This window comes from Jaculus jaculus, chromosome 6 (genome assembly GCF_020740685.1).
Source record: "Jaculus jaculus isolate mJacJac1 chromosome 6, mJacJac1.mat.Y.cur, whole genome shotgun sequence".
Taxonomy (NCBI): domain Eukaryota; kingdom Metazoa; phylum Chordata; class Mammalia; order Rodentia; family Dipodidae; genus Jaculus; species Jaculus jaculus.
In genome coordinates this window covers 155,820,185-155,841,074 of record NC_059107.1, presented here as the reverse complement: position 1 = coordinate 155,841,074, position 20,890 = coordinate 155,820,185, and the positions used below count along the sequence as shown (strand labels likewise).

General features: G+C 52.0%; 1 protein-coding gene across 1 annotated transcript; it reads right to left on the bottom strand.

Moving 5' to 3' along the window:
* Nucleotides 1-1,935: 1,935 nt before the first annotated feature.
* Nucleotides 1,936-16,517, bottom strand: Maff (MAF bZIP transcription factor F). Its single transcript, XM_045153256.1, has 3 exons — nt 16,384-16,517; nt 2,800-2,865; nt 1,936-2,382 (listed from the first exon to the last, which is right to left on the bottom strand). Exons 2-3 carry the CDS (start codon nt 2,833-2,835, stop codon nt 1,936-1,938), a joined length of 483 nt encoding a protein of 160 aa, XP_045009191.1. The 5' UTR covers nt 2,836-2,865; nt 16,384-16,517.
* Between the last annotated feature and the right edge of the window lie 4,373 nt (nt 16,518-20,890).

The following is a 20,890-nucleotide window of genomic DNA, read 5'->3' as shown; positions in this document are numbered from 1 at the left end:
TTACCAAAGACCACAGTGCCTCTCCTCAGCCCCGAGAGGGCCGGCACAGGGGCGGCGGGGGTGGTGGTGGTGGTGGTGGTGTTGACATAATGAATATGAGACTCAGGACTAGGCTGATGACTACCTACACAAGACCATCATAAGAGGAGGAAAAGATCATGACATCAAAATAAAAGAGACTGATTGAGATGGGGAGGTGATATGATGGAGAATGGAATTTCAAAGTGGAAAGTGGAGGGGGGTTATTACCATGGGATATTTTTTATAATCATGGAAAATGTTAATAAAATTTGAGAAAAAAATAAATAAGGGAAAAAAAAAAAAGAGACTAGGCTGAGATCTGCTGATGGGCTGAGCAAGCTACTTCTCTGGCTTCCTTGTAGGCCTTCCAGAATATGAGGAAAGATTTCCACCTGGACGTCAGAAAATCAGACTTCATGGAAGTACCAGAAAGACCCATCTGATGTCCAGGACTTTTCCATTTGGGGTGGGACTGTATGAGTGGAATTTATTCTGAATTTCAGCTGGGTGATACTCTTCCCTTTCACATCTCCACCCATGCTAGTGATGGGGGTTTAGCCGCCCACCCCCCAAAGGGCCCTGACCACCCACTTCAGGCCATTCATTCAGAACACACACAAAACAGTCCAGGACATACACTTCTCTGTGGAAAAAGAGAACTCGACTTTATTCAGAAAGTCTACAAAATATATAAGGTGGATAACTGGCTCAATGTAAGTCAGAAAATAAATAAGTTGTGGAGGCCTGGCATTTTTTAAAAACTTTTGTTTTTGCCATCCGGCTTTCCCTATATATAAGACAAATGTGATTTATTTGCAGATATAAAATACAAAGTCCAGCTTAAGGCCCACACATTTCCCAGGAAACAGGAAATCTGGGCTTTGGCTGGGGAGAATAACTTAGATTCGTGCAATAAATAAACAGTGGGGAGGGGCAGCTGTAGATGGGGGGGGGCTGGAGCTCGGCTTCCGAATTTAGAGCAGTGGCCAGCCCACCCCATGTGGCTTCTCAAGGGTCAAGGTGAGATGGAAACCTTAATTCTAAAGGTCTTCATTTGCTGCGTTAGGACTGTAGTATCTGCCTCCCTACCTGCCACAGTGGTCAGTTCCATTGTCCCTTTTCTCTTTGGCCAGCCAGCCCCAGGGTCCCCTGGCTGCAGGTAGAGCCCTGGAGCAAGCCCAGGTAGCTCCTTCCCTCTCCTCCCCGTGTCACCTTCTCTCTCCCTCACTTCACTTGCCCTGCCGCCTTCTCAGCTCCTGTCCACTCTCCCTGTGAAACCCACAGTGTTAGGACAGCACCGAGAAGGCCCAGCTTTTGTTTTAAGCTCAAGCGCTAAGCAACTAAGTGGCCTTAGGCCCAACAGCTTCCCCATTTCCAGAGACTCCCCGCCAGGTGTACCAAGGCCCAAGCCGAGGCCGGAGGGTCTTCCGTGCAGTGCTCGGCAGGACAGCCTCACAAAGCTCACCTGGTCTTGAATCCTGGGAGAGTGGGGAGGGCATATTGGCACACTGGAATTGCCTCCAAAAAACGAGGCGTGCCCTCCTTTCCCCTCTCCCCACAGCTCTTGTCTTAGTCATCTCTACACCCCATTCCTTTCAATCTGGGAAAGTTTGAATGGACTTTCCTGCCCAGGGAGACCCTGAACCCGGACGCCCCAATAACCTAGCAAAGTTGCCCCTCCCCAGGACAATTAGATACCAGTTTTTTGGCGGGGGGGGGGGGGCGGGCAGCGGGCTGCAAGAGGAAGACCGAGCCCAGGAACGTGGGTTCACCACAGGGGCAGAGCAGGTGATGGCAGAGCCATAGGAAGGACGGGAGGGGTGCAGGGGGGGCACAGAAACACGTAGGCACTTTGGGAAGGGAGGGGGACCCAAGGGGTGCCGATCGGAGGAGGGGGCGGGGCAGGGGCGGGCACTAGGAGCTGGCGGCCGGGCCGGGGGCGGGGTCCGAGCCAGGCCCCGGGCCCGGCGCGGACTTGACGATGGTGATGACGCTGGCGGGCGCCACGCGCGCGGCGGGCCCGCGGGCGGCGGCCACGGAGCGCGCGAAGCCCTGCAGCGCCTCGCACTTGCCGCGCAGCGCGTCGAGCTCCAGGCGCATGGCGGCGTTCTCGCGCGCCAGCTTGTCCACCTCGCGCTCCAGCTCCGACTTCTGCTTCTGCAGCTCCTCCTTCTGGCACACGCGCTTCACGCGGCAGCTGGCCGCGTAGCCGCGGTTCTTGAGCGTGCGGCGCCGCTGCTTGAGCCGCGTCACCTCCTCCGCCGACAGCCCGCGCAGGTTCCGGTTCAGCTCGCGCACCGACAGCCCCATCAGGGCCTCGTCCGACAGGTGCGGCGTGTTCTCGCTCAGCTCGCGCTTCACCTGCGGGCACGGGGAAACTGAGGCCGGGGCGCCCCTCTCTTCCCCGTGTGCCGCCTCCCCCGCCCCCACACTCACCCCAACCCACCACGCCTGGGCCACTTGTGGCCGTGGCTGGACTCCATCCCACACCTTAAAGGTGAGCCGCAATTCAGAAAAGGGAAAGCCGGCCAAAGCACGATCTGCACGCAAAAAAGGAGGACATCGAGGGCTGCACGGAAATCTAACCTAGCATCCAGTTCTGGATTCGACCTAGAAACCCAGCTCGGAAAACACCTTCGAATGGGGAAGCAGGCCCAGGGTGGGAAGTGACCTGCCCCGCCATCCTCTCTTGGGGATTCTAGGAAGGGAAGGGGAAGTTGGGATGCTGAGGCTCTGCAAAGACACTGGAGACACGGGCAGCGGGAACCAGCTCCTCACCTTCAGGGCTTTGCTGGATAGGGGATCCACGGACATCTTTGCGGAAGGTGCCTCTGTGCTGGATACCTAGGGGAGAGAGGGGCTAGATGTCACCTTGGTTTGTTTCTCCACGGTAAAACCCAACCTCACTACCGTGGCATTTAAGGCTCCTTTCTCAGATGTCAACCTGTCGCCCGCGACCACAGTGGTTCAGCCTCAGGGCCTCCAACGCTGGCTGTGCCTCTACGGTCTGAACTCTCCATAGTGACGCTTCGTCATCTAGGTCTCTTTCTACCCACTGCCATCTCTTCAAAGAGGTCCTCTGACGATCTTGGCTGAAACACCTCCTTGTGTTAGTCACATCACCCTCTATTATGAACTCTCATAAAAGTCACCTCTTCTGCAATTTTTGGTTTGTTTGTTTGTTTTTCAAGGTAGGGTCTCACTCTAGCCAGGTCTGACCTGGAATTTACTATGTAGTCTCAGGGTGGCCTCGAACTCACGGCGATCCTCTTACCTCTGCCGCCTGAGTGCTGGGATTAGAGGTGTGCGCCACCACGCCTGCCTCTTCTGCAATTCTTATCCAGCATATAGTTTGTTTCTGTTTCCCACTCCTCTAAGGAACTGCCAGCCCATAGGGGCAGAGGTGTGGTCTCCCACTGGTCATGGTATTTCAGATTGGTTTGTTTTTCTCACTGTAGCCCAAACAGACCTCACACTCACAGTCTTCCTGCCTCTGGCTCCTTAGTGCTGGGATTATAACCATGTACCACCACACCTTTGCATATTTGGTTTTATTTATTTACTTATTTATTTTTATTTGGAGAGAGACAGAGAATGGCCACACCAAGGCCTCCAGCCACTGCAAACAAACTCCAGGTACATGTGCCACCTTGTGCCTCTGGCTTACATGGAGCCTGCGGAATCGAATTGAGGTCCTTTGGCTTTACAGGCAAACACCTTAACCACTAAGCCATCTCTCTAGCCCTGGGTTTTATTTATTTTTAACTTTTATGTACAACCCACAGGTAGAAAAACATCCAAGACACATGAGGACAGATGGATGGGGACCAGCACCCTGTCAAGATACAACATGCCAGTCCCCTCCCAAGCCACTCTCATCCAGGCCTGTTTTTGGAAGGCTTCCCAAGCTGCCTGGGAGCTGTGCAGCACTAATCCAGCATGGCCCTAGCCTGGCGTGGAACCCCCACGGGTCCTCATATTTCTTCAACGACTATTCCTTGAGCATCTATCACTTGCCAGCCATGAGCCTGGCACTGGGGAAACAAGGTGAATTCAAATTCCTGGAGAGCCGGGCTTGGTGGTGGCGCACGCCTTCAGTCCCAGCACTCGGGAGGCAGAGGTGAGAGGATCAACATGAGTTTGAGGCCAGCCTGAGACTACACAGGTCCAGGTCAGCCTAGAAGAGGAAGAAGAAAAAAGGGGGGCTTTTGTCTGAGGGGCTCCCAGTGAACTATCATTAGCAATGCCCAGACTAACAAAGCAGAAGCCAGGGCCAAGTCCTGGTTCCCTGAGAGGTCTAGGGAGACCAACCTCAGGTCGGCCCAGCCTCTGACGGTTTGATAAGACCCAGGTGTCTCAAGGGAACACCGAGAGATAGACAGTACACCAGACAGCTGGGCTTTTTGGACAGGGACCCACCCACTCACTAGTGAGACTGCCTCACTTCTCCCTAGGTGACAGAATAGCTGAGTGTTAGTCGGGTCATATCACTGTCTCAGAACCCTTCCGTGGCTCCTATGTCATTGACGTTAACAAGTCACCACAGCGCATTGTAGCCCTAGCATCTGCCTCTGACTTAAACTCCTGTCTGTGGTCTGCTCAGCCACTCCCACCCTCCTGGCTGGTTGTCTGACACTGTGTCAGGACCTTTGCATACATGCCTGCTGGCATGCTGTTCCTGGACAGCCCCACCAGCATTTGCTTCTTGGCCCTGTCAGGCCTCTGTACATCTCACACTCACTCGGTTCAGGATCTCCAAACGCCCATACCTGGCGCTGAGCCAGCACTGTCCCTCCCATGAGTTTCTCTGCAGCACTGTCTACAGAATCATTTCTGCTCATGGGCACGTCCCATATTTGCTCTGTGTCTGCCCAGTGAGCATGCCAGCTCCCCGAGGGCATGGCCTGGTCACATCCTTGGTGCTCTTCTTGGGACTTAAAATGGAGCCTGGTCAGAGCAGATGTGTATGTGGTAACTGTGGAATTCTCGTGTGACTCAGGCTGAGATGGCCATAGTCCAGCTTCTCAGGAACCCCTAACTCCTCCTGGCCCACCAGGTCAGACAGATGGCAGCTCAAATGGAAGGAAGGAGGGGACAGGAAAAGGAAGATGATGCAAGAAACTATACTGTCCTGGCAGAGATGGCTAATGTAGTCCCGGGGCTAGGAAGGACTAAAAAGCCACCCGGTCAGCTAGGCATGGGGGGAGGGGTGGCGCAGGCCTATACTACCAGCACCCATGAGAGGTTAGAGCATGAGAAATCAGGAGTTCACGTTCATCCTTGGCTGGCTAGTTCAAGTTCACGGCCGGCCTGGGCTACGTGAGACCTTGTCTCAAAACTAAAAACCAAGTGCCGGGCATGGTGGCGCATGCCTTTAATCCGAGCACTCGGGAGGCAGATGTAGGAAGATCGCCGTGAGTTCGAGGCCACCCTGAGACTCCATAGTGAATTCTAGGTCAGCCTAGGCTAGAGTGAGACCCTACCTCGAAAAACCAAAAATAAATAAATAAATAAATAAAAACAAAAACAAAAAGGCCACCAGGCCAGGCATGGTAGCATGTGCCCTTATAATCTAAGTTCTGGGAAGGATCAAAAATCCGTGGCTGGCTTCGGCTACAGCGCAAGTTCAAAGTCAGCCTTGACACACTCTCAACACAAAGCAAGATGTCACCAGGCTTCTTGTGAAGTTGCAGCCTGAGGCGCTGATCCTGGATGAAGGCAGAGGGTTCACAGCAGGGCCTTAGTGTCCCCCGTCCCAGCCTTTATGACACTTGTGTCCAGGCTGCTCACCAGCTCTCCTTGGGGGGCCTCCATGCTCTGCCCCCGCCCATCCCTTCTGAACAAATCCTGAGGAACCTCTTCATTCTCTTTCTCCCTCGCCTCTCTCCTTTCCCTCCCTCTTGTCCTTCTATTCTTCCTTTCTTTTTTGAGGTGTAAATATGTGTGTGCATGTGGAAGCCAGAGGTCGACACCAGGTGTCTTCATTTGTTCTCCACCTACTTTTTTTTTTTTATAATTTTTATTAGCATTTTCCATGATTATAAAAAAATATCCCATGTTAATTCCCTCCCTTCCCCCACCTACTTTTTAAAAAGCTATTTATTTATTTTGCTTGAGAGAGAGAGAGAAAGAGAGAGGCAGAGAAAGAGAACAGGCGCACCAGGGCCTCTAGTCACTGCAAACAAACTCCAGACGCATGCACCACGTAGGTACTGGGAAGTTGAACCTAGGTCCCTTGACTTTGCAGGCAAGTGCCTAACTACTAAACCATCTCTCCAGCCCTCTACCTAATTTTTTAAAATTATTTTATTTTAGTTTATCTTATTTATTTGAGAGAGAGAGAGGCAGAGAGAATGGGTGTGCCAGGTCTTCAAGCTGCCACAAACAAATTCCAGACACATGCACCACCTTATGCATCTAGCTTACGTGGGTCCTGGAGAATCAAACCTGGGTCCTTAGGCTTTGCAGGCAAGAGCCTTAACCGCTAAGCCATCTCTCCAGCCTGTCCACCTAATTTTTTGAGATTGAGTTTCTCACTGAACTTGGAGCTTTCCAAGCAAGGGCCTTTAACCACTGAGCCCTCTCTCTGGCCCTGGAGCTCTCCAGTTTGGCTAGACAAGTTAGCCAGCAGGTGCTAGGGGTCCACCTGCCTCCAGCACTCTACTCAGGTAGGTAGGTCCTCATTGCTTGCATGGCAAACGCTTTATACACCAGCTGGCCTAAAAAACTTGCTATGGAGACCAGTCTGGCCTTAAACTTGTGGTAACCCTCCTCTGCCTCTCAAGTGCTGGGATTACAGGCACGGGGCACCACACCCATTTGAATGGTGATCACTTGTCTGCAGCACAGCTCCGTGCCTGGCTGCTGGCCTCAGCTTCCCTTCCCCATAGCAACTGGAGGCTCTTTCTACCAAATGAATCTGACAAGGCACGGCCAGCTTGGATACCTCCTAGGGTTTCCTACTAGTCCAGGACAAAGACAAGCCCTACCCCGAAGGGTGCCCCCCAACCCCCAGGCTCTGGGCCTAGCCCCACACCTCCCACCAGCAGCCGCTGGTCTGCACTCCAGCCTTGAGGACTTGCTTTCACTTCCTCCCACCCTAGCTTCCTCACCTCCCTGGGCTGCCTCCAACCCTGTGACACTTTTCTTCAAGTTTCCTCCCCCACTTTGTGTTTATTTATTTATTTGACAGAGAAAGAGGGAGAGAGAGAATGAATGGGCACACCAGGGCCTCCAGCCACTTAAAACCAACTCTAGACACCTGCGCCCCTTGTGCATCTGCCTAAGGCAGGTTCTGGGGAATCGAACCTGGGTCCTTTGGCTTTGCAGGCAAAAACGCCTTAACCCTTAAGCTATCGCTGCAGTGCTCCTCCTTCACTTTGTCTGGCAGACTTCTGCACACCCTTTGCCCTGGGCACAGGTATTCCTCCAGGAAGCCCTCCCTGACCCCCTAGTCCTTGCTGGGAGTTCCCTGCCACCCCCTCCCCATCATGATCCATTTCCTTGTTGCCCAATACCAGGCTGCTGAGTCGGCCGGGGGTGCTTGAGGCTACCCAGTCAAGTCCAGCAGGGGCAGGGGCAGGTGCTGAGGGGACGGGGATAGGTGGAGTCTCTGTCATGGTCACCCAGTCGATCAGTGTTCCAACCAAATTCCAAGCCAAGTTCCAGACCTAGTGGAATGCAGTCTGAGCAAAACCCTGCTACCCGGGGCTTCTGCCTCCAGGCTCCCGTGGCGACATCACACATGCTAAGAGAATGGGATGCCGGCACAGGGACCCCAGCCACGCTACCGTTCTTAAGTATTATTCATATGTGTGTATATGGGCGGCCGTGCCACGGGGCACATGTGGAGGCCAGTCGTCTATGCTCCACCTTCTTGGAGGGACAGGCTCTCTCGTCACTGCAAATGAGTCTGGCCAAACTCCCTTTGACCCCATGTAGGGAAAGAGGCACTGGCTGGAGAGGCCAGCACAGATTTGAGTCCTGTTCTTGCTTTCTGCTGGCTGTCCGACCTTGGGCAAGCTGCTCCACTTCCCTGGGTCTCCACTTTCCCATCTGCGCTATTGGAAGAATGCCTTGTGAGGTTTCAGTGGAAGCACGTGCTATAAACTGTAGTGAATGTCTTCATCCCAGCCTGCAGGGAGGTACTAGGGTCGCTTTAAGTTTGGGGCCAGCCTGGCACTATAGAATGAGTTCCAGATCAGCCTGGGCTGGAGACCCTACCTCAAAAACAAACAAACAAAAAAAGCAGGACTGGAGACATGGCTTAGTGTTTAAGGAGCTTGCCTGCAAAGCCAAAGGACCCAAGTTCCATTCCCCAGGACCCATGTAAGCCAGATGATGCACAAGGTGGCGCATGGGTCTGGAGTTCGTTTGCCGCTGCTAGAGGCCCTGCTGTGCCTGCCACTCCTCTCTCTCCCTCTCTTTCCCTGCCTATTTCTCTCTCTCTCAAATAAATAAATAAATAAAAATAAAAGCCAGGTGTGGTGGTGCACGCCTTTAATCCCAGCACTTGGGAGGCAGAGGTAGGAGGATTGCCCTGAGTTCAAGGCCACCCTGACACTACATAGTGAATTCCAGGTCAGCCTGGGCTACAGTGAAACCCTACCTCAAAAAACCAAAATAAAATAAAATAAAATAAAAAACCAAAAAAACACATACATACATACAATACTTGCTGAGGGAATGGAGAAATGGCTTAGCAGTTAAGGCGCTTGCCTGTGAAGCCTAAGGACCCAGGTTCTATTCCCCAGAACCCACATAAGCCAGATGCACATGGTGGCCCATGCTTCTGGAGTTCATTGCAGTGGGTAGAGGCCCTGGCATGCCCATTCTCATTCTCTTGCACTTTCTCTCTCTCTCTCTCTAATAAATAAATAAAAATAATACATATATAAACTTGCTGAGCCTGTCCAGGAGGCACCTTGTAGCCAGCACTGGGATCTGAACCTGACTCAGCCAGGATCACTCAGAAAACTGTAGAAGCCAAGCCAGGTGTTGGTGGTGCACACCCTGAATCCCAGCACTTGGGAAGCAGAGGTAGGAAGATTGCTGTGAGTTCAAGGCCAGTCTGAGACTACATAGTGAATTCCAGGTCAGCCTGGGCTACAGCGAGACCCAGCTCAATAAACCAAAAAACAAAACAAAACAAAACAAAACAAAACAAAAACCCATAATAATAATAATAAAATAAAAATAAATAAGTAAATAAACAAAAAACTGTAAGAAAAGCCCCCAGAGACCACTGATCACCTGTCCCCCTTCCCAGAGAGGGCATCGTTTGCTAGCAGGGAAGAACTCTTTTTTTTTTTAAATTTTTATTAGCATTTTCCATGATTATAAAAAAAAATCCCATGTTAATTCCCTCCCTTCCCCCACACACTTTCTCCTTTGAAATTCCATTCTCCATCATATTACCTCCCCATCACAATCATTGTACTTACATACATACAATATCAACCTATTAAGTACCCTCCTTAGCAGGGAGGAGCTCTTGACACCTGCAGAGGCCTGCCACTGGGTCTCGATGCCTTGAGGCTGTGGTCTCTGGGCCCCTGCTGACAATGCTGTGAGTGTCCAGAGAGGGCGACCAAGTAGTTCGGGGTCACACAGACAACCCAGGGTACAGCCCAAGCCTGAAGCCACCCTGAGGAAGGTGCCTCCTCCCAAGGTGGCCTTTTCACACTTCTGTGAAGAGGAAGCTGACCATGCCAATCTCCAAGGCCACCTCAACTGTGACATGCCAGATCTACGTCCTTCCTGCTAAGGATGAGATATGAAAGTGACACCGGGTCTTTATCCCCCACCCCTCCAGCTCTGTGGTGAGGGATGCTTGGGTGGTCTGCACTCTCCCAAGAAACAGGGTGAAAGAGAAGCCTCTCCCATGCACAGTGAACTGAACCTGCTGGGTGCCGTGCCTGACACAGAACCTTGGCAGCAGATGCCGTGCCCTCAAAGTCAACTGTCCTCTCCAAGCCCTGGTCTCCTCACTTGTAGAATGCAGTTAGTATGTAAAATAGAAGGAGCTAGCCAGGCATGGGAGTGCACGCCTTTAATCCAAACACTCAGGAGGCAGAGAGAAAGGAGGATCCCCACGGCTACCCTGAGACTACATAGTGAATTCCAGATCAGCCTGGGCTAGAGGGAGACCCTACCTAGGAAAGAACACAAGGAGATTAGATTAGGTCATAGTTGCACGTGGGTAGCTTGGCACAAATATTTGTAACCAGTCACAGCTCTTTTTATTTATTTGAGAGCGACAGACAGAGAGAGAGAGACAGAGAATGGGAATGGGTGCATCAGGACCTCCAGCCAGTGTAAACGAACTCCAGATGCATGCGCCACCTTGTGCATCTGGCTTACGTGGGTCCTGGGGAATCGAACCAGGGTCCTTCGGCTTCACAGGCAAGCACTTAACTGCTAAGCCCAGTCACAACTCTTATTCCCAGGGAGATGAGAGAGCCTCTGAATCTTTCTCAACACACCAGTGTTTTCCAGTGAGCTTGGACAGCCCTCTAGCACAGGCCCAAGAGGCAGGACCAGGGCTATCCTTTTGCAGACAGTGCTGAGGCTGGCTGCGAAGCTGAGCACTTTGGCCTTACGAAGGCTGGGACCTGCCCTTCCTCCTCTTCCCCATGTTCCCATCCTAGCCTCAGGCCCTCAGCAGCATCCTGGAAGTCTCAGACGCCCATGTTTGCCCAGGAATGTCCTAGCTCAGCAGCCAGCCAGTCACAGAGGGAACATCACGTCATGGGGAGAGAGGAACTTTCCCATCTTAGGCTTTCAGCCTCCAGCTGCAGGCCAAGGGTTCTGGGTGGGAAGACTAGACCCTGTCACCAGTCTGCTGGACCCTGGGACCTCACCCCCAGGGCCTCTCTTCTTCCCAGGAAGGCCAGCAGAGCTAACTCCAGGTCTGAGGTTCCTAGCACTTTTTGGAGGCCCAGGAGTGATACACTCTCGTGGACAATGACAGCTGCCCAGCCAGGAGCTATGGCCTTCCTGTCTCTGTTCCTGGCCCTTTGGCACACTCCTGAGACGACCTGCAGGCAGCCCACCCGCTGGCATGGGCTGCTGAGCCATGCCGTTTGCTTGGTGAGGACGCAAGGAAAAAATGTGTTTGCCTGGGCCTTGGCAGCAAACAAGGGGCGCCTCCTCCCTGCTGGAAGGGAACAAGGCTGGGAGAACTGATGTGTGCAAGGAAGCAATCGCCTAGGCTTCCAAGCCTGGTTCTGCCACCCATATCCTTGCTGTGTGACTTTAGCTGTGTCACTCCCTCTCTCTGTGCCTGGGTTTCCCAACATGTCCAACCTCCCACAAACCTTAGGTGCCACCCAGCAACAAAGGTCTCAGAGTTTAGAGTGATTCTGGCCTGTCGTGGAGCTCCAAAACCACCAACAGAGTGATGGAAATCAGTGAGGACTTCCTGGAAGCAATGGCATAATACAAGCACCCTCGATATCAGTCCTGACCACCCCTCTTAACCCGCCCAGCCAGGGGCCACTTCCTCTTAGAGCTGGCCCAGGACCACAGCCACTTCCTCAGTAGCATTGGGTCTTGCCTGCCTCCATCTCCAACCCCAAGAGCATCAGAGGACCTACGAACTTAACCATATTTGGCATGTTTCAAGATCTTGTGCCAAGGTGTGGTACATACCCCTGATCCCATCATTTAAGAGGCAGCAGTAGGAGGATCAAGACCAGCCTGGGCTAAATGAGATCCTGTCTCAAAAAAAAAAAGTCGGGGCTAGAGAGATTGCTCAGGGTTAAGGAGCTTGCCTCCAGAGCCTAACAACCAGGCTTCAATTCCCCAGAACTCACATAAGCTAGAAGTACAATGTGGTACATGCACATGCAGTTCATTTGCAGTGGCAAGAGACCCTAGTGTGCCCATACTTTCTCTTCCTCACTCTCTCTCTCTGTCTATATCTTTCTGCTCACAAATAAATAAAATAGCCAGGAGTGATGGTGCATGCCTTTAATCCCAGCAGCACTCAGGAGGCAGAGGTAGGAGGGTCGTCATGAGTTCGAGTCCACCCTGAGACTTCATAGTTAATTCCAGGTCAGTCTGGGCCAGAGTAAGACCTTACCTAGAACCCCCCCCACCACCAAATAAGTAAAACAAATACATGCATAAAGGGGCTGGAGAGATGGCTTAGCGGTTAAGGCCTTTGCCTGCAAAGTCAAAGGAGCTCGGTTCGATTCCCCAGGACCCATGTAAGCCAGATGCACAAGGGGGCGCACGCATGTGGAGTTCGTTTGCAGTGGCTGGAGACCCTGGTGCGCCCATTCTCTTTCTCTGCCTTTTTTTCTCTCTCAAATAAATAAATAAAAATAAAGTTTAAAATAAATAAATAAATAAAATAGGTTTTTTTGGTCTTCTTTTTTTGAGGAAGGATCTCTCTTTAGCTCAGGCTGACCTGAAATTCACTATGTCATCTCTCAGGATGACCTTGAACTCATGGCGATCCTCCTAACTCTGCCACCCAAGTGTGGGGATTAAAGGTGTGTGTCACCACACACAGCCCATCCAATATATATATATATTTTAAAGTCAAAAACAAGATTAAAAACAAAAAAAAGAACACTCTGCTGCCGCTGTCCTTAGCCTGCAGAGGGGCCTCAGGCCTCTGCTATGCTCCCTCTGTGCTCCCAGGATCTCCTGCCAACACCCAGTCAGTAAGCAGACAGGATTTCCACTGGCTGGTCCCCAAAGGAGATGTATAGTCGGGGCTGGAGAGATGGCTCAGCAGTTAAAGGTGCTTGTTTGCAAAGCCTAATGGCCTGGGTTTGATTCCCCAGTACCCATGTAACGCCAGATGTGCAAAGCAGTGCCTGCCTCTAGAGTTTGGTTGCAGCAGCTGGAGGCCCTGTTGTGCCTGTTTTCTCTCTGTATGTGTCTCTCTGTCTCAGCTTGCAAATAAGTAAGAGAGACAGAAAGAGAGGTATAGTGTGTGAATGTGGGGGGCGACAGGAGGAGGGAGTCACCTGTGCCCTGAACCTGCTCACCTTTGGGACACCCCCTTCAAGACTCAGACAGCCCAACCTTTTTTTTTGAGCCCAACAGACTGACCCCCCTTTTTTAATGAGAGGGAGTGGTATCATATTGAGAGTGCTCGCAAGAGGGAGAGAGAGAAAGAGAGAGAGAGAGAGAGAATTGGCACACCAGGGCCTCCAGCCACTGTAATCTGTAAACGAACTCCAGACACATGCACCACCTCGTGTGTTATGTGTGACTTTGCCCGCTTGTGTCACCTTGTACATCTGGCTTACGAGGGACCTGGAGAGTCGAATATTGGTCCTCAGGTTTCATAGGCAAGCACCTTAACTGCTAAGCCATCTCTCCGGCCCATGGCTTTTTTCCTTTTTTGGTTTTTCAAGGTAGGGTCTCACTCTAGCCCAGGCTGACCTGGAATTCACTATGGAGTCTCAGGCTGGCCTCAAACTCATGGCGATCTTCTACTTCTGCCTTCTGAGTGCTGGGATTAAAGGTATGCCCCACCATGCCCGGCTTTTTTTTTTTCTTCTTCTTTTTTGTTTTTGAGGTAGGGTGTTGCTCTAGCCTAGGCTGACCTGGAATTCACTATGTAGTTTCAGGGTGGCCTCAAACTCATGGTGATCCTCCTACTTTTGCCTCCTGAGTGCTAGGATTAAAAATGTACGCCACCACACCCAGCTTGTCCTGGCTTTTTGCTCCTCTGGGTTCCTGGTCCTCTCTCTCCATGTGTCCTATGGCTCTTCAAAGACATGAACCCAGTGTTCATTTCTTTAATCACTAAACATCCGAGGAGCATGTGCTGTGTGCCAGGCTCTGTGAGGAATCACAGTCCTTGCTCTGAGGGCTTCACAATCACCACTCTATCAAACTCTACTCCCAAATCACCTCCCCAGAGAAGCCTTCCTTGATTTCCCTGGCTAAGTAGTCTTATTACTACTTTATTTACTTATTTTCTTTGTTTGTTTGTTTTCTGTCGTAGGGTCTTGCTCCAGCCCAGGCTGACCTGGAATTCACTATATAGTCTAAGGCTGGCCTCAAACTCATGGTGATACTCCTACCTCTTCCTCCCAAGTGCTGAGATTAAAGGCATGTACCACCATGCCCGGTTTATTACTACTTTATTTTTTTTTTATTTTTATTTACTTGACAGAGAGAGAGAGAGAGAGAGGGAGAGGGAGAGAGAATGGGCGTGCCAGGGTTTCCAACCACTGCAAATGAACTCCAGATACATGCACCCCCTTGTGCATCTGGCTAATGTGGGTCCTGGGGAATAGAACCTGGGTCCTTTGGCTTTGCAGGCAAACGCCTTAATCCCTAAGACATCCCTCCAGCCCTTATTACTACTTTGAACTGGAGTGACTTTCCCCTCATGTCTCCAGTCTCAGTGGTGTCTTTGCACTTAGTTCTGTGGCTCTTTCTTTCACTTTTTTTTGTCTCCTCCACTCAGCTAGCTGCTCCCAGAAAGCAGTCTCTAGAGCTGGCCATATGGCCACACAAGACTAAAAACATCAGCAAGGGCTCTGCTTGCTGATCCACTGAGATGTGAACAAAACAGCCTCATGGTCCCACCACCACAGACGAGCTGGTCCCACTTCCTGCCCTGATGGACACACTTCCCCTGAAACCACCATTCAAGATAAATCATTCCTCCCCTTAAAGAATTAGTGACTAAACAAAAGCACTGACAAGGGATGCTGGGCCCAGCGTTTCCATGGGGATTTAAGGGAAGGTTGAACTTTCCAGAACTAACTTTCCATCTGTGACTGAGCCAACCAGCCGCTTCCCCTCACTCTCTGACCCTTGGCCCTACCAGGGGATGTTCCTGACCAGCTTTGAGGATGGACCCACCTGGTTCCTGCAATCCTGCCCCAGCCCTGCAAACTGTTCATAACAGCTCTAGCTCTGGACCCAGTGACCAGCCCTGCTTTCTCACAGTTTCTCTGAAAAACAGGCGAGAGGGGCCCATCCTGCCACATGGGGTGGGGGGTTGTCCCTTTCTTCTATAGATAAGGATCATTGGTTCCGCCCCCTAGCAAGCGCTGCCCCTCCTGCAGGACCAGGCCCTTTGGGTTGAAGTAGGACCACGGGGATTTCCCAGCACCAGCCCACCCTTCAGGCTGCTGGGCTAAGTAGGTGTTTTCTGCAGACTCTTAGGTGGGTGAGGTGAGGTGTAAACTGCACCTCTCATATTCACCCTTTCAGCAGGAAGACCACCCATTCCCTCTGCCTGCTGATCCTGCCAGTCCAGGGTGGACTCCGGGTCTGCAAGCTGGGCCAGTCTTTAGCCCTGGGGTCTGACAGTCCACATGGAGGTCCAGTCTAACAAGTCCCACCTGCGAACTGAAACTACCAGGAAGGTGGCACCCAGCCCCACCCCATCCTCCGGAACCCAGACCAGCCAGTGGAGCCTAACCTACCTCCACCTTTGCCATGGCTTTTCTGGCCCTCCCTGTTTCTCCGGAGACCAAGGGGATGGGACAGTCCTAATCCCAAAGGTCTGCCCTCGCTGTGGAGCGTGAAACCCTGGGGCTCAGGAAAGGGGCCAGGTGAAGCTTGCTCGCTTGCTCACCTCCGCCCCCAGTCTACCGCTAGAAGTCCCAGCACTGGGCGGGAGACAAACACTGAGGTCACGTGGCACGGACCATGGGAAACTCCAGGGACAGCAGGGACCGGGCAGTCCTGGCTCCTGGGGGCGGGGGGGGAGGGGTAGGATAGGGGAGCTCGGGAGAAATTTTCCAGACGTAGTGTGACCCCGAGGCTGGGTGGCTTCCTTCACCCAGGTCTTTTATTCCGCCTTTACTCCGTGGACTGCTGGGGCGCACCCACTCCAAGGTACGCGCCGCTACTGTCAAGGCTCCAGGGAGCGCGCAGACAGACAGACGGACAGACGGACGGACACATACACACACACCGCCGAGGTACATACACTTCATGCACGACACGCACCCGCCAGGATTCCCCAGGGCGCTCGCCAGGGAACACACACGCACGCACGCACGCCGCCCTTGGACGTAAACAAACGGCGCACACACGGTCCCCGGGCACCGCTCCAGGGACTTGTCCTCGGCGAGTCACGTACGTGCACACTCCGCCCCCGCCCGCCCGCCCGCCCGCCCGCGCGGCCCTTCCTCTCGAGCCAGGAGAAGGGGCGCGACACCCCGCCACCCCGACTCGGTCCCCCGGCGCCGATCCCGGTCCCCGCGCCATCCATCGGGACAGATGGACATTCAGGGACACCGACGGCGAGGGTCCGGCGCCCGTCCCAGACACGAGCTCCGAGCGCGGCATCCCCGGCCGTCTGGGCGGGGGAGGTCCCCCCGCATGACCCAGTCCGCCCCCCCCGCCGCGATCCCGACCCGCATGTCTCACCCGGTTCTCTGCCCGCTAGGCCCGGTGCCCCGTCGCACGCGCGGGTCTCGTCGCCGTCCCCTCCCCGAGGCTGTCGCGGCGGCTGTTCCCCAAGGCCGCTCCCCGGGACCCGTGTCTCCTCCGCGGGTCACTCGGAACCGGGCTTCGGGGCTGCGCAGCGCCGAGTTTTGTTGTGGGGCGGGCGGGCGGGCGGGCGGGCGGCGCGGGGGGCCGGGACCGCGCCGAGTTGTAAGGCGAGCTTCCCGGAATTACTCACTCACAGGATTCCTTTCATTCATAAAAACCCAGTCATGCGGTGACGTCAGCGCCCCGGCCGCTCGCAGGGCTCCGAGCGGCCGCTGGAGGCCGGGGCCACGCCCCCTCCCGCAGAGGCCACGCCCTTCCAGGCCACGCCCCCTCCAGGCCACGCCCCGGGGCCCTTGCTGACGCCTGTGTTCTCATCCCTGCTTACGCCGCTCGCTGGCTGCCTTCACGTGACACCTCGCGAGAACCGCGTGGGTGGAAGTGTCAGTTGCTTCATTTTATTGCCTGTCGGCTCGGCCGGGCCTCGTCTCCCTTCGACCTACACACTTTACCTGGATGATCTCATCTAGTCCCGTGGTTTTAAACGCCATCCACACACCTAGGAACCCCAGATTTGTCTTTGCAGAGCGATTCCAACCGTCTGCCCCGGGCCTTCGCATGGGTGTCGGATGCGGACTGCAAGCACAGCTCGGCCAAAACCCAACTTCTGGTCGTCAGTCCTACCTGACTCCTTCCAGTCACACTTAGCTCAGCAGTTCAAGACTTCTCCATCCTTCTCTCTCCCTCTGCATAGATCAGACCCTCTCCTGCGTGTCCCATGCTTGGTCTAGATGCCATCCTACTTTGCCCTTAAAACCTACAGGTACTCCCTTCCCTCCTTCCTTCTTTCTTCAGGGTCTCCCCGCGTAGCCCAGGGTTGGTCTGTAACTCCTCATGTCTCAGGCTCCACAGTCCCGGGATTACAGACCTGTGCCACCACCTTGGCCCTCCCCCAAAGGCTTTCTCCCATCGCTAGTCATTGTTATCGTCGCAAAGACCAGTTTGCTAAGGTGGGCGTAACACTGTGAAACTATTCCCGACGGCTTGGAAGGACTGCATGGAAGACTGACACAGGAGGATCACTTTAGTCTAGGCAAAATAATGCAAACTTGACTTTTAAAAATATGTTTTAATATTTTATTTTCATTTATTTACTTGAGAGAGGGAGGGAGGGAGGGAGAGAGAGAGACACACAGAATGGGTGCGCCAGGGCTTCCAGCCACTGTAAATGAACTCCAGATGATGCGCCACCTTGTGCATCTGGCTTACATGGGTCCTGGGGAATTGAACCGAGGTCCTTTGGCTTTGCAGGCAAGCGCCTTAACCGTTAAGCCATCTCTCCAGCCCTAAAATATTTTTATTTATTTGTTTGGTGGGGGGAGAGAATGGGCACGCCAGGGCCTCCAGACATTGCAAATGAACTCCAGATGCATGCACTCTCTTGTGCATGTGGCTTACGTGGGTCCTGGAGAGTCAAGCCAGGATCCTTTGGCTTTGCCATAACCGCTAAGCAATCTCTCCAGCCCAAACTTGTCTTTAAAAAAAAAGTGGCTGTAAACATGGCTTAGAGGTTAAAGGCTGTTGCTAGCAAAGCGTGCTGGCTGGCCTAGGGTTCATTTCCCCAGTACCTATGTAAAGCCTGGAGTTTCATAGGCAATGTCTTACTAGCTTCCCTAGTGACCAGTTGTCAAGACAGCTTTCTCCAGCACTCAGAATAACGCCCCAAACCAATGGCTTGCTGCCCTCCTCTTGCATAGCTAAAAGAAACACTCAAGGGGCAGGGGAGATGGCTCAGTGGCTGGAGGCCTTTGCTTGTGTAAAAGTGGAGCACACATTTGGAGTTCGTATACAGTGGCTGGAGGCCCTGGTGCGCCCATGCTCTCTCTATGTGTCTTTCCCTCTCTGTGTCTTCCTCTTTCTCTGTCTCTCTCTCTTTCAAATAAATAATTTTTTAATTTTACATTTTTGTTTATTTTTATTTATTTATTTGAGAGTGACAGAGAGAGAGAGAGAGAGAGAGAGAGAATGGGCATGCCAGGGACTCCAGCCACTGCAAATGAACTCCATACACGCGCACCCCATTGTGCATCTGGCTTACGTGGGTCCTGGGAAATCGAGCCTCAAACCTTAAGTGCTTAACCGCTAAGCCATCTCTCCAGCCCATTTTATTTTTATTAACAACTTTCATAATTATAAAAAATATCCCATGGTAATACCCTCCCCCACTTTTTCTTAATTTTAGATAGAGCGAGAGAGAAAGAGAGAGAAGAGAGATAAAGAATTGGCACACCAGTGCCTCAGCCTCTGTAAACACACTCCAGACGTTTGTACCATGTAGTGGACACGTGTGACCTTGTGCTTGCCTCACCTTTGTGCATCTAACTAATGTGGGATCTGGATAGTCAAACATGGATCCTTAGGCTTCACAGGCAAGTGCCTTAACCACTAAGCCATGTCTCCAGTGCAATAAATTAAAAATTTTTAATATTAAAATGGGGCTTTGGGGGGCTAGAGAGATGGTTTAGCGGTTAAGCACTTTCCTGTGAAGCCTAAGGACCCCAGTTTGAGGCTTGATTCCCCAGGACCCACGTTAGCCAGATGCACAAGGGGGCGTACGTGTCTGGAATTCATTTGCAGTGACTGAAGGCCCTGGCATGCCCATTCTCTCTCTCTCTTTCTCTATCACTCTCAAATAAATAAATAAAAATGAATAAATTTTTTTTAAATGGGGCTTTGGGGACTGGGCGTGGTGGCACATGCCTTTAACCCCAGAACTTGGGAGGCAGAGATAGGAGGATTGTCGTGAGTTCGAGGCCATCCTGAGATGACATAGTGAATTCCAGGTCAGCCTGAGCTAGAGTGATACCCTACCTCGAAAAACCAAAAAATAAAAAATAAAAAAGAATAAAATAAAATAAATGGGGGGACTTTGGGGCTGGGAGACAGCTTGGCAGTTAAAGGCACTTGCTAGCAAAGTCTGCTGGCCTGGGTTCAATTCCTCAGTACCCACATACAGCAGGATGCAAAGTGACACATGCATCTGAGATCCCAGTGTGTCAGGGCAACGGAAGGCAGAGTCAGGAGACTCCAAAGCTCACGGGGCAGCTTGTCTGACGTTCCTTTGCAGTCCGGCACTTCGTTGGCAACAGCAAGAGATCCTGCCACAAAGAAGGTGGAGTACAGGGACCGTGAACTTGTCCTCTGACCTCGACGTGTGCTCTGTGGCACATGTGCATGTGTGTATGTACATACACAAATAATAAATGAATGAATTAAAATTTATAGTTTTTTTTGGGGGGGGGTCTTTCAAGGTAGGATCTTACTCTAGCCCAAGCTGATCTGGAATTCACTATGTAGTCTCAGGCTGGCCTCAAACTCACAGCTTCCCTCGGTCAAACTCAAACTCTTACCTCAGCCTCCTGAGTGCTGGGATTAAAGGTGTGTGCCTCCACACCTGGATCAATAAACACGTTTTATTAAACTTTTTTAGTTATTTGCAAGCAGGAAGAGACAGAGAGAATGAATAAGTGGACCAGGGCCTCTAGCCACTACAAATGAGCTCCAGATGCATACGCCACTTTATGCATCTGGCTTTACATGGGTACTGGGGAATCAAACCTGGGTCCTTAGGCTTTGTGGGCAGCACCTTAACCTCTAAAACATCTCTCCAGCCCTCAGTAAATATTTTACTAAATATTTTATTTATTTACTTAAGAGAGAAAGAGGCAGATAGACAGAAAGTAGGCATGCCAGGGCCTCCAGCCACTTCAAACAAACTCCAGATGCATGTACCCCCTTGTGCATCTGTCTTATGTGGGTCCTAGGGAATCTAACCGGGGTCCTCAGGCTTTGCAGGCAAACACCTTAACCACTGAGTCATTTCCCCAACCCTCCATAAACAATTTTTAAATTTATTTATTTGAGAGAGAGAAAGAGAGAAAGAAGCAGAGAGAGAGAGAAAATGGGCATGCCAGGACCTCCAGCCACTGCAAACAAACTCCAGATGCATGTACCCCCTTGTGCATTTGGCTTACATGGGTCCTGGAGAGTTGAACCGGGATCCTCTGGTTTTGCAGGTAAATGCCTTAACCACTAAGCCATCTTTACAGCCCCTCAATAAACATTTTTTTAAAGTGGGACTTGGCTGACTCTGTGCTCAGTGGTAGAGCACTTGCCTAGCATATTTAAGGCCCTAGGTTCAATGTCCAGCACCACAATAAATAAATATATAAGATAGGGCTTAACAGGTGTGCTTACATACAAACATACAAACATGAATACACACATGCACACCACGCATACACATGGATAAAAAGTGGGCCTTCCTCTCTGGCTTACTGATGCTTCCACTGGCTAAGTCTGGGGTGATCGGAACATGCAAACAGATAATGGCAATACTGGGTTATAACTTAAGAATCTTTGTGGTCATACTGATTTCTAAGTG

Coding starts and splice junctions, on each gene's coding strand:
- Maff (XM_045153256.1), bottom strand. CDS start 2,835: ATGTCCGTGGATCCCCTATCCAGCAAAGCCCTGAAG. Junction 2,383..2,799: donor TATCCAGCAAAGCCCTGAAG/GTGAGGAGCTGG, acceptor CCGTGCCCGCAG/GTGAAGCGCGAGCTGAGCGA.